A 13,222-nucleotide genomic window follows, 5' to 3' on the forward strand; every position below is an offset into this window, starting at 1 on the left:
TTTGTAAGAGGATAGTTGGGAAAAGAACTAAACTTAAAACTCATTGATATACTTTATAATTTTATAGCATTGGTAAAATTTTAGCAGTAACTTTTAACTGTGATAAAATGAGGTTTGGCTAAAGTTTATGTTTAATTTCTCTATTATTACAAATAATTGAAAACTCACGGTATATCATGCATTTTCAAATTTGTTTTTGAGATTTGTATTTGTGTTTGTATGGGTTTTGAGGACTGGAAAGACTCCAGGAATAAACTAACTAGGTACTAGGTCTCCTTTCCTAGTGCCAAATGATAATGAAAGTATCAGAGAAGTTTAAAGTATAAACTTCGATACTGGAGCTGGACTTTTGACATCTGAAAAGACCATTGAATTCTTTTTATACCTACTTTAGACACATTTGTTAGCATTCTATTTTTAGTTCTGTTAACAGAAACAAGGAACTTTAACATCTTAATGAATATGTGGGTATATCTTCACTATTCAGGGAGTTGTAGAGTGACATTTTTTAAATTCAAAATTGACTCATCAAATAGACAAAAGTGCTTTGGATTACCACTTGAAATTCTGATTGAGAATCCTTGTGAAATAGAATTTTCCTCTCGTTTGCTGCTGTCTCAATCCCAAAAAGAAATTATATTATCCCACATAGTATATATTTCATTTGTCTATTTGATTTATCTATTTTGAGTGTGTAAATAAACTAAGGTTTTTCTTTTTTCCTTTTTTTTTTAAAGATTTTATTTATTTATTTGACAGAGAGAAAGGGAGAGCGGGAACACAAGCAAGGGGAGGGGGAGAGGGAGAAGCAGGCTTCCTGCCAAGCGGGGAGCCTGACGTAGAACTTGATCCCAGAACTCTGGGATCTTGACCTGAGCCGAAGGCAGATGCTTAATGACTGAGCCACCCAGGCGCCCCTAAACTAAGGTTTTGATAACTGAAAAGTTTGAAATTTCCTTAGATATGAGCAATAAGATTGGCAGCTCAGCTTTAGGAAGTTGGGTTCTAAATTCATTTTCATATATTCCTCAGGTCAAAGATCCTTCTTTTTCCATTAGTACTGCTTTCTCACTGGCGGTTATTCATTAATAATTTTACAGGAAGCAAGTAGTCAGACCTAAGTCATCTCAGATTGTGAGGTAATAAGTCTTTTTTCATAGCCACATTTCAACATGGTTGAGTTTATCCTTTTGTGCATCAAATTGTTATACTGAATGTAATTTAACTACTTTTTTTATTAGTATCATTATGAACAATTTTAGTACTCTGCTTACTGAAATGCCCTAAGACTTGTTGTATATAGAGCTTATATTAAAAATGCCTAGAAATGTGTGCCTTTGAGTTTAATTTTGTTGGCAGCTGCTTCTTAGTGTAGTCATTGTACCTGCGGATCTCTCATTGTATTTTGCTGATTAATTTTCTTTTGACTGAAATTCAAAGCACATCTATATCAGATGTATTCCCACAAACTCTGTGCTACTCTGGCTACACTTACTACCATATTTACCCATTTCCTTCTGTCTTTCCACAAGATTGAGCTTCTTGAGAAACATGTCGATTATCTAAATATTTTTCAGTATCTAGTAGGCACTCAAAATACTGTCAGGCCAGATAAATGAATAATGAATAAAATAAAGAATGGAATTAAATTAAAAATGATGTTATATAATATAACCAAATTTGTTATTAAGGTCTGGGAAATAAAGTTGAAGAATATTTCAATGAGAGTATATGGTGTATCATCTGGGTAATAGTTTTATTATGTATCTTTTGTGGCTTCTTGTAGTCCTTGTTTTTTTGGTCTTTTGGTAGTTTGGTTTGTTTGTTTTCCTCACTACCTGGTTCTTGGTTGTACTTTGGATAGGTGATAAGATTTTACAGTACTGAAATTCATTTTGACTTACTCGAAGATATTTCTTCTAGTCTCCCTTTCCTGGTGATGATGAAGAGGAGGTTTTTGACAGTATTGTAAATGATGAAGTAAGGTATCCAAGGTTCTTATCTACAGAAGCCATATCAATAATGAGAAGGGTAAGAATTAATGATTTACAAACTACTTAAATTTCTTACATTGAAGGACATTTCTCAGGCTTTTAGAAGTTTTCACCTCATAGATGTTGCATGGTTTAGACAAACACATACCAAAAGAACATCTAAATCTTTGCAGTTTATGAGATGAAGTCACTGGTTTTATTTTAATTTTTATATTTTATGTTGTGTTAGCTATTAAGAAGAAATCCTGAGCGGCGCCTTGGAGCTGGTGAGAAAGATGCAGAAGACGTAAAAAAGCACCCATTTTTCCGGGTAAGTGTGAAAGTTTAAAATTTTTTGTGAAACTAGCAATTAGGTGTAGGAAACTAAACTGGTCATTTTATATTTTGTAATCCAGCTAATTGATTGGAGTGCTCTCATGGACAAAAAAGTCAAGCCGCCATTTGTACCTACCATTAGAGGACGAGAAGATGTTAGCAATTTTGATGATGAATTTACCTCAGAAGCACCTATTCTGACTCCACCTCGAGAACCAAGGATACTTTCAGAAGAGGAGCAAGAAATGTTCAGAGATTTTGACTACATAGCTGATTGGTGTTAAGTTCCTAGACACTGTGAAACCAAGCAAACTGACTCACAAGAAGACCTCTTAACAATAGCAACCCTTCATTTGCTCTCTGTGCCACCAGTAGCTTCTGAGTTTTTTGTTTAAACACATGAAGATTTCTTTAAAAGTACTATTCTAAAACCTTCTTGAAAGTGGCTTCTTAATGTATTTTCAACGTAAATCTGAGCACTGGAAACAGTTTCATGGAGTTTAAGTGGAATGAACATCGGCCATGAAAACCTATCACAAATGAATACTTTTGGATCAATAGTCTATTTTTTAAAAAAAAAACCACTCTTCCACAGTCCCTAGCTATGCCTTAAGTGGAAGGAAGATTAATCATTTCACTTCATTTTTAGCTATATTTTACAAAAAGAACAAAAGGACTTGGGATGCTATTACTATTTACACTTAGTAGTTCTGTTTGAATAAGGCAAATGCTCTTATTTTTTTTACTGAAATTACTGTAATATCAAAAAAATGTAGTTTGTGCACATTTTTTGGCTTTAAAAAAAAACAAAAACGAATTGATGTCTTGTTTTATAAATTTTCTATATTAGGAGAAAATTTTTATCGCCTTATCTTTACCAACCATGTAACAAGCCTCATAGCTTTCCAACAGAGCTACTTGCCAAACAATTTTTTGTTTATTAAACCATGCTGAAACAAACAAGAACAACTAAACATCAGCATTTACTTAAAATTTTAAGAATGAGGACTTCTGATTAGCCTGAAACAAGATGCTGTATTACCTGTATGCATTCCCAAAGTCTAGACACTTGATATGTTCAATCAGACCTTCTTCCAAAATCAGTGAACTAATTACTCCTTTTTTGATATTCATTGTACATTTATCAACCCAGTTTATCTTGTTCTTGTGTCTACTGTAGAAGGGAACTATATCTGTTAAAACATAGGGATTATCATTGTATACATGCTGTGAACATGTATATGTGCAAGTTGTAATGTATTCTGTGTTGTAGGTTTATTATTTAATTTCACCACTTCATCACTTTTGTACAGTGGCCAAGCAGACACCTCAAACTCCAGCATTTACGTTAAGTGCATTTGTACATTTTAGGCCACTGGATCCAGATTTTATATTGGCAGTTACTGAGGGCAGAAGCAATATATTGTAACAGAATGTATAAATATTTTTGATAAAACAGTCTATATTTTATAAAAACTATTATAACACTAAAGCTGTACCTCAAAAGTCTCAAAAGTAATTTGATCAAATACTTTTTACAGCTTTTCAGAGGATCCATTTGTGGCTTTTTTAATGCTCTTATAGGAAAGTCTTTGGGCAAGCCATGACTCTTCCACTTGCCTGGAGTTTTTTGGGTTTTTTGTTGTTGTTGTTAGTTTTTGCATTCTTTTCCTCCTAGTCTATGACTTCACTGTTTTTCCTTAATTCAATAATAACATCCTTGATTCTGTGCTGAGCATGTTAGGGTCATCCTATCTCAGGAATAGCAAGTTGTTAACTAACCATACTGAATTAACCATTTAATCGCAATGATCTCATGTCTTAAAAATTGTTCAAATTTAAATTCTATGAGAAACATAAAAGCACATTGATTTATAGAAAGTTTATAAATATTTCAGCCTTGCTAGGGTGTGTTGGCATGTTTTTGTGTACTCTGAGGACAATTAAAATTGTTCAGAGATAATTCATACTTCCTTCCAAATTAATTATAACCCAGGATTCTTTGGGGAAAAAATCTTATAGAAACAGGGAGCAATATGTTTTAAAGTTATTTTAAAATGCCAGTTAACCTCCTTGTTAAAGGACAGTAGAAGATCTTAGCTTAATTGTCTGGCTTTAATTTACACAGTGTTAACACAACATGAAAAAAACACTAAATACTTCTGAGGTACAGTCTGCTCACCATTTCTGGTTCTCAAATATGCATAGAAAGCAATGTCTAAAATAGGCTTTTAGCATTAAAAACTGACATAGCATTTTGTAACTACACAGTGTACAGAAATTTTTTTTTAATTGAAGTCAATCACTAAAAAAAATTAGAGGGCAGGGTATATCACACAATTAAGCTGAAGAAAGCACTAATATTTTCTGTAGTTTTAAATATATATATATATTTTAGATTTTAAAATTTTAAACTATAGAGTGTAAATATATTTTGCTATTACTGTATGTGTAAGTGACTGCTCAAGCACTTTGTAAGGAAATTATTAGTATATTTTAGAATGGTACACTATGCATTCAGATGAAATGTGCCTTTATGTCATTCTAAGAAAAAAGTGTTTTGCAGTCATAAGTTACCACAAATGCACAAATTAAAGTTTAAATAGATTATAATTTGTAACTTTGGTTTTAAGTATTATTTCCCTTTGGAAGCTTCCTGTTGGTCAAAATATGTATTAGCTCTGCTATATTCAAGATCTCAAAGACTAACTTGGCTTAGCTTTCTTGCAAGTGCTTTTTGTTCTGGTAGGGCAAAATCTGATTCAGAGCAAATTGTCCACTTCACTGGTAGTAATGGGAAAAGTTTGCATTCTACCTCGGTAATATCAATGGCATCTTTTATTCAGTGGATATTATAGGATGCCTTCTGTGTGCTATATACTGAGAATATAAAGATGAAAAAAAATCAAAGTCTTAATAAATGAAAAACAGTGTGCATTAAAATGCAAGCACCAGTAATATATGTAGCATTCTCTTGTTTGAGGTTAACTTTATTTTAGGACCTCACCTTTCAGAAAACAGGTAAATGAAAACAGAATGCTAGTCATTTTATAGTCATCTTATTCAAATATTGCAAATGGAATATTTTGGGAATATAAAATGATCCATGCTATCCCTATAACACAAACTGAGGTCACAGTGGAAATTGTCATATGTTGCGTAGGCGAAAGCTGCATTATAGATTCAAATCTTAACAGAATTTTTACAGGTATTGTTGATCTTCCCAAAGCAACTGAGGGTGAGTATGAGAAACCCAAAGGAACAAATACCAATTCATGGATCATAATCTTAATTAGAAATCTTATTTACCTTCCAGCTATCTTTTGAAATCTAAGGTATTTCTGAGATACTAGCCTTATATGTATATAAATATATGTTTTTATAAACATACATATAAAAATATATACATGTATAAATAGAGGTAAGTTTTTAAATAACTTGTGTCAGAAATCTTGCATTATTTCCACTTCTAATATCATGAGTAAGCTCCTAAGACCTCCAATAAGACACATAATTTGAGGCACTGCTGGTCTCATTAAAGGCAAGAGTGGTGTCTGGCAATCCCTCACCCCAAAACAGACACACTTGAGCATGAATCTGGATAAGCTGGGGCTTTAGCACCTAAGAATTAAGTGTTCAATCACAAAAATGAGCACTCAGAAGTTAGGATTGGAAGCTGAGTCCACAGAGTAGGCCAGAGAAGTAGGAAGTTGGAGAAGAGGGTAAGAGCCAGAATGGCAAGGAACTAGCTTTGGGAATGAAGGCATTCAGAAGAATTGAGTTTGCCAAGGATGGATTTACTATAGCAACACCATTATGAGAATAACAAACCTTGCAATAGCAGTAGAACTTAACGTTTTGTGTTAAAATCCTTGAGAGGAGCTCAAGTTTTAGTTTGCAAGTCACTGTTTTTCTACCAGTAAAATCAAATGCTTTTTGAAGAAAGCTTCTCCAGAATGGGAACATAGGACTTCCACAAATTAAGATCAAGTAATACACTGTTAAAGATCACCAAACACATGAGAGACAGCAAACTAACTCGAATGAGCACTAACAAAGTAGCAAATTTAGACATCCCCTTCAAAAAATTGCAAATATTTGAATTCTCAGATACAAAATATAAAATAGCTATGTATAAAATGTTTATATACCTAAAACTACCAGGATAAACAAGTAAGTAAAATTTGAAAGAAATTAACATTTTTAAAATCCAATAACGAAAAATATAATTGATCAAATTTGAAACAGTGTTGGTTAACAGCAGATGAGACAGCTGAAGAGAGAACTGAACAATATATCTGAAAAATTAATCCCAAATAGATAAAAAGATGAGATGGAAAATATGGAAAGAAGGTTAAGAGATAAGGAAAATGGAGTTGAGACCCAAGAGGACAGAATGGAAGAGAGATGGTATTTGCAGAGATAATGGGCTGCAAATTCACCAGAGATTAAAAAATATCCAGGAACCAGAATATTCTCCGTAAAGGATAAATATAAATAAGTGTATGCATAGAACCATTGTAATGAAACTGTAGACCACCAAGACAACATCTTGAAACTACCTAGAGAGAAAGGACTAACTTGTCTATAAAAGAAAGACCTAAAAGCTGACTTCTCAATATTAACAGTGAAAGTAGTGGAATATTCTCTTTAGAGCATTGGAAAACAAAATGTCAGCCTGGAGTTGTGTAGAAAGTGAAATTAGTTTAAGAGCAAATGAAAATATTTTTTAAAGGAGAGTTTACTCTTGAGGGTCCTACTGTAAAGGAAGTGCTTCAAGAAGAAGGAAAGTGATCCCAGAATGATGATCTAAGGCCCGAAAAGGCTGTGAGAAAATGGTAAACACTTAGGTAAATCAAAATAAACACAACTCAATAAAACAGATGACTTGTTTGTTTGCTTTAAGTCAACAAATTCCAGACAACAGTAGTAAGACAGTTGAGATAGGGAAGATCAGAGCTGAAGTATTCTGTTGTATTGTTGGGTTGTCAAGGTATTGATTAACTTTAGTTAAATGTACATCATGAAATGTCTGGAATATTCATGAAAAGAATATAGTGCATATAAATTTCAAACCAAGAGATAAAATAGTAGAAATAAACTCAAATAGACCAATAATCACAATAAATGTAAATGGAACAAACTCACTAGTTAAAAGTGAGGTAATCGATTTTAAAAAGAAAATCTAGCTTTGTAACATTGACAAAAAGATATATCTAAAATATAAGTAGAGGAGTTGAAAGTAAAAGTATGAGGAAAAATACACAGTGAAAACATACCAAGTTAAAGCTATGGTAGCTCTACTTAATATCAAAACCAATTTTAGACCCATCATGAAAAAATATCACCAAGAGTAGAGTGTTTCTACATAATGATAAAATATTCAACTCAACCAAAAAGATATACTAATTCTAAGCATGTATATGTATTTAATAAAATAGTCCCTAAATACAGACTAAAGCAGAAATTGATAGAGCTAGTAAAAAATACTTAAAATATACCCATCCGGTTGGAAGATTTCAACTTGTGTTATTGGATAATAGAGTTTTTAAAGAGGAAAGATAATGTTTGAACAAAACAGCTTGATCCAATGGATATTTATAGAATTCTGCATCTGGCAATTAAGAGATTCCACATTCTTTTCAAGAATACATGGAACATTTGTAAAAACTGAGCCATAAAACAAATCATAGAAAATTACAAAGTATAGTAGTACCAATTATGTTTTCTAACTGATTAGAACAAATAGATTTTAATAGATTGGAAAAAAAATGTTAAAATACCCTTTAATGGCTCAGAGAAAGAAACAACGGTTGTCATTAAATGCAGCAAAAATGGTTCTTGCAGGGAACTTTGTAAACTAAATCGTTTTTTAGAAAAAGGAAGGTTAAAAATTTATCAAATTGCTCAGCTTAAGAAGAAAAAGAACAGAATAACTGAAAGTAAACAAAAAAAACAGTAAAATAGAAACAAGCCAAAAGCTTATTCCTTGAAAATTCTAACAAAATACACATAGCTCTGAAAATATGAAAAATGAGAGTAGGTATAAATGCTATTATTTATAATTAAATGAAAATATACATACAAGATTTTTGTAAGTAAAAACTATCAATATATGCAAATAAATATGAAAATAATAGAGATAATCTGAAAAATAAAATACTAATCTAGGAAGAAGTTAAAGAGTGAATAATCTCATCACTTAAAGAAATAAAAGCAGAAATTAAAAGTCCACAAAGAGTACACTGGATCCAGATTGTTTCACAAGGGAATTCTTCCAAACTTTCAAGGAAGAAGTTATTTCAAGCATATAGAAAGTTCCTTGAAATAATGGGGAAAAGTTATGGTTCCTAACTCATTCTGTGAAGTCACTATAAACTAGAAAACAAAATATACAAGGAGAGTATGTTACTGGCAAATTTCACTCAAGAACACTGGTAAAACAAAATACTATCAAATCAGATTCAGTGATGTATAAAAATGACACTATAAAATGGGCTTATGCTCATAATGCAAGGTTGGCTTGATATTAGAAAATCTGCAATTGTCATGCCATATTAACAGATTAAAGGAGAAAAAGTAATAGATTTAGAAAAAGCTAATCACATTTCTGCTTTTAAAGGGGGTTGGGGGATTCGTAAACTGATAAATGGTATCTATATTAAAACAACAACAAAACTAAAATCAATATCATCATCCCATATGAGGAAACATTGAAAGTATCCCCTTTAAAATTGGGGAATAGGACTAAAATGCCTGTCATTACTATTACTTTTCAACATTGAACTATGCTACTCTCAGAAATATAGGGATTAAAAGAAGAAAACAAAATGGTTACTTGGAGATGATATGATTGTCTACCTGGAAAACTCAAAAGACTACAATTTACTGGCAATCATAGTTTACCCAAGATACTTGTTATAAGATGAAAATACAGAAGCCAGTGATGTGTATATACCATCATCAAGCAATTGGAATACATGATATTTTTAAGACAATGACTTTTACAACAGCAACAAAACTAAATTACATAGAAATAAATCTAACAAAAGATGTGCAAGACATGTAAAAAATAAATTCTTCGCTGGGAGACATTAAAGAAGACAAGTAAATACAGACAAATCCTATCTTGTGATGTCAGTTCTCAAAATGCTCTGCAGGTTCAGTGCAACTCCAATTAGAATCCCAACAAATTTTTGTGGAACTTCATAAACTCATTCCAAAATTTATATGGAAGAGCCAAAAGTAAAGGATAGTTAAATTTCTGAAGAACAAAGAGGATAGGGGATTTGCCCCACCAGATATTAAGAGTTATAAAGGTGTAGCAATTACTGAAGTATTGGTAACATACTACAAATCAAACAGTAGAGTCAAGAACAGACATACATATCTGAAATTTTGATATATAAAAGAAACTATAAGTGGAGGGAAAAAAATGCTTCCTGAATAGAAGTAGGAAAATTGTCCATCCATGTGGAAAGGGAAAAAGAAATTGAGTTTCTTTGTCATACCATACGTAAATATTTCAAATGAATTAAAACAAATGTCAAAAGTAAAACTTTACAACATTAAGAATATATACAGTGTAAATATTTCAAATGAATTAAATGTTGAAAGTAAAACTTTACAACATTAAGAATACATACATAGGAAAAGAACACAAAAATGTAAGAAAAATTGGTGAATTTATCATAAAATTAGGAACTTATTTTTACCAAAAGACATCATAAAGTGAAAAGACAAGGCACAAAGTGAAAGATTATTTACATCGCACGTAACAGAGAAAAAAATGATAGCTAATATATTAAAAATTCCTGAAGCTCAAGAAGGAAAATAATAGAAAAGTTCAAAAGATATGAACAGACATTTCACATGGACAGTAAACGTGCCCAATCTAAACAGTAATCAGAAACTACAAATCAAGGCATATAATTTGCACACATTCAGTTGGCAAAAATTTTAAATTCTGACAAGCGGTAGAGATGGAGTGGAACAATGAGATTCCATATATATTGCTGTGGGCAGTATAAAGAAATACAGCCACTTGGGAAAAACAATTTGGTATTATCCTGTAAAGTTGGGCATTCACATACTTTGGTACCTAGCAATTCCACCTAAGTACTATATCCTAAAGGAATTCTTTATACATATGTACAAGAGTCATGAACAAGAATGTTAATAGCACTGTTTGTAATACCAAAAACTGGAAACAACTCAAATGCTCATTAATGGAAGAGGATGGTTTAATAAAATTTTATATTTTATAATATACATGGTATATGTTTAAACCACAAAATATTATAGAGCAATGAAAAGCAGCTATAGAGAACAATGTGAAACAAACTTATGAAAGAAGCTAAAAAGGAGACTATGTGCATAATGATATTTTTAAAAGTTAAACACTAAGCCAAACCAAAGATTATAAAACGTGGTTTGTTTTTAAACAAGGGAATGTCAAAAATTAAGATAGTGATTATCTGATGGGGAGGCAGAAGAATATGGTAGTGGTGGAATACAGTGGTAGTAGAAGTTGTTAGTATTTTAGGTCTTCATCTTGGTCAGTCTTCAGTATGTTAAGAACAAGTGATATACCCCCCAACCCCCTTGAGTCTTCACTTTTCTCCTTTTCCAGCTTAAATTACCATATCCATCATAATCACTCACATGTATCCTCAGCTCCCTGCGGCTCTCTTGCTTCTTTGTACAAACCTGTTAAACCCCCCACCCAGCCTCTGTTCAATCCATCTCTGCATCCAAACAGCCATGCTAACTTGTCTCACTACCATGAAGTGAACCATTACTAAAGTTCTTTAGTCCGGTGGTTCTCAAACTTCAGCACATATCAGAACCACTTGAAGGACTTGTACATGGGCCTCAGTGCCTAATTTCTGATTCAGTAGGTCTGGAGTTGGGGCTGCGAATTTGCATTTCTAGAAGTTCCCAGGTACTTCTGATGCTTCTGATCTGGGTATAAAACAAGTCTCAATGAATTTTAAAAAGATTAGATTTTTTAAAAAATCACTTTGATATCAATATCTACAATCCAAGCACAGTTTCACAATTATAACATGTTTATGTGGAAATTGTTTTCTTGTAGCAGCTTTTGCTTGTTAAAGTAATAAAAATGACAAGAATGTGGATTTCAGCATGCTGATTATTAAGTCATAAGGAGGCAAAGCTATTCACTTAGTAAGGAAAAGTCCAGGAAATAGACAAAACTTTCCTTATTACCTAGCCACTATATGTGATCTGCTTGAAAAGTACATAGTCACATATTATTCTTGCTAGAGTCAGCAAGGGAGTTAAAGTCATAGAGGGAATAATCAGACTAATGTACTAATGTTTTTAGTAATTGTAAATTCTAAAAACATTTCTTTTGTGAAGCAGTCAGTGCCAAAAGAAATGTACAGTAACACTTCATTCAGCAGCATTTGAAGTAGTTCACAATATGTGAATCTGCTTATAGCTAAAGTTTAGTTTAATCTTATGCAATCAACTTAAAAATTAAAGCAAGAATTGCATTTAATCATAATTTTCCTTGAAAATTATTTAATTTACTCATGAAAGTACAGCCAATTTTGACTGGCTTCTTATCAGAATGTAGGAAGTTTGAAAATTTCATTTTCTCACAATGTGTAACCAACTATAGGCACACATTTGCTGTTTGTGTCTTCCAACCACAAATTTAATATATTTTTTATTAGCTCATCACATTATGGGATACTGGATCATTTGATGCCATGTCTTGACATTTTTCCTTTTTAAAATTTATTTTTACTGAGATATAATTGACATAACATTGTGTAAGTTTAACATGTACAATGTTTTGATATTTATATATTGCAATATGATTACCACTGTAGCACTAGCAAATACCTCGCACTTAACAAATGCCTTTAAGGGCCATCTGTGTTGTTCCAAATGGCAGGATTTCCTTCTTTCTCATGGCTAATACTTCACTGTATATATGTAGATATACATACACACTACAACTTCATTCATCCATTGACGGACATTTAAGATTATTTTCGTATCTTGACCATTGTGAGTAATGTTGCAATAAACAAGGGGTGCATATATCTCTTTGATATCCTGTTTTCATTTCCATTGGACATAAACTTAAGTGACAAAAATCCAATAATCTAATTGGCTTTATCAGTTCATGAATCAGGCAGCATTCTCTCAAGTAGAGAGGAGCAACAAAGGGCTACAGAAAAGGAGAGGTTTTTAAAGTCAGGACAAGAAAGTCCTAAACAGAAAAAAAAAAAAACAGGATTATTTGGGGTAAGGTCCCCTTCCTTTGGGGACAGTCAGATCTTATTCAGTGGATTACCTCATCTTCTTTTGGCAGATGGAGAGGGCCCCTGTGACAGATCAGCTTATTGGTGCTGACCAGAAAATTCCTGACTACGTGATTAAGACTGCATTTCTGAAGCAGGTTGCAACTGCAATTAGGGTTGATATTAAGCTCCAGTTTGGTGACATGGCCTAGCATTAAGCATCTCCATTTGGGGCCTATGTTTTTCTTTTCAACAGTACCCAGGAATGGAATTGTTAGATCATATGGTATTTCTATTTTTAATTTTTTGAGAAACTTCCACACTCCCATAATGGCTGAGCCAATTTCCATCCCCACCAACAGTGCACAAGGACTCCGTTTTCTCCACATCCTTGCCAACATTTATCTCTTGTCTTGATGATAGCCATTCTAGGTGTGAGTGATATCTCATTGTGGTTTTGATATGCATTTCCCTGATTAGTGATGTTGAGCGTCTTTTCATGTATCTGTAGGCCATGTTTGTCTTTAGAAAAATGTCTATTTGGTTACTCTGCCCATTTTTAATTGAATATCTAAAACATGGTTTATATATAAATATATCTAATGTATATATTAGATATAAATCTAATACCTA

General features: G+C 32.4%; 1 protein-coding gene across 1 annotated transcript in view; it reads left to right on the plus strand.

The window, feature by feature from the left end:
• PKN2 (protein kinase N2) overlaps positions 1-12,388 on the plus strand; it is a 127,736-nt gene extending 115,348 nt beyond the window's left edge. The window contains exons 16-18 of the mRNA XM_081817093.1: positions 1,924-2,031; positions 2,224-2,304; positions 2,390-12,388. Of these exons, the coding sequence (XP_081673219.1) occupies positions 1,924-2,031; positions 2,224-2,304; positions 2,390-2,593 (393 nt within the window). The 3' untranslated portion in view covers positions 2,594-12,388. The remainder of the gene's footprint in view (positions 1-1,923; positions 2,032-2,223; positions 2,305-2,389) is intronic.
• The last annotated feature ends 834 nt before the right edge of the window (positions 12,389-13,222 follow it).

This window comes from Leptonychotes weddellii, chromosome 4 (assembly GCF_054177405.1).
Source record: "Leptonychotes weddellii isolate Sample4059 chromosome 4, ASM5417740v2, whole genome shotgun sequence".
In the NCBI taxonomy this organism is placed as follows: Eukaryota; Metazoa; Chordata; class Mammalia; order Carnivora; family Phocidae; genus Leptonychotes; species Leptonychotes weddellii.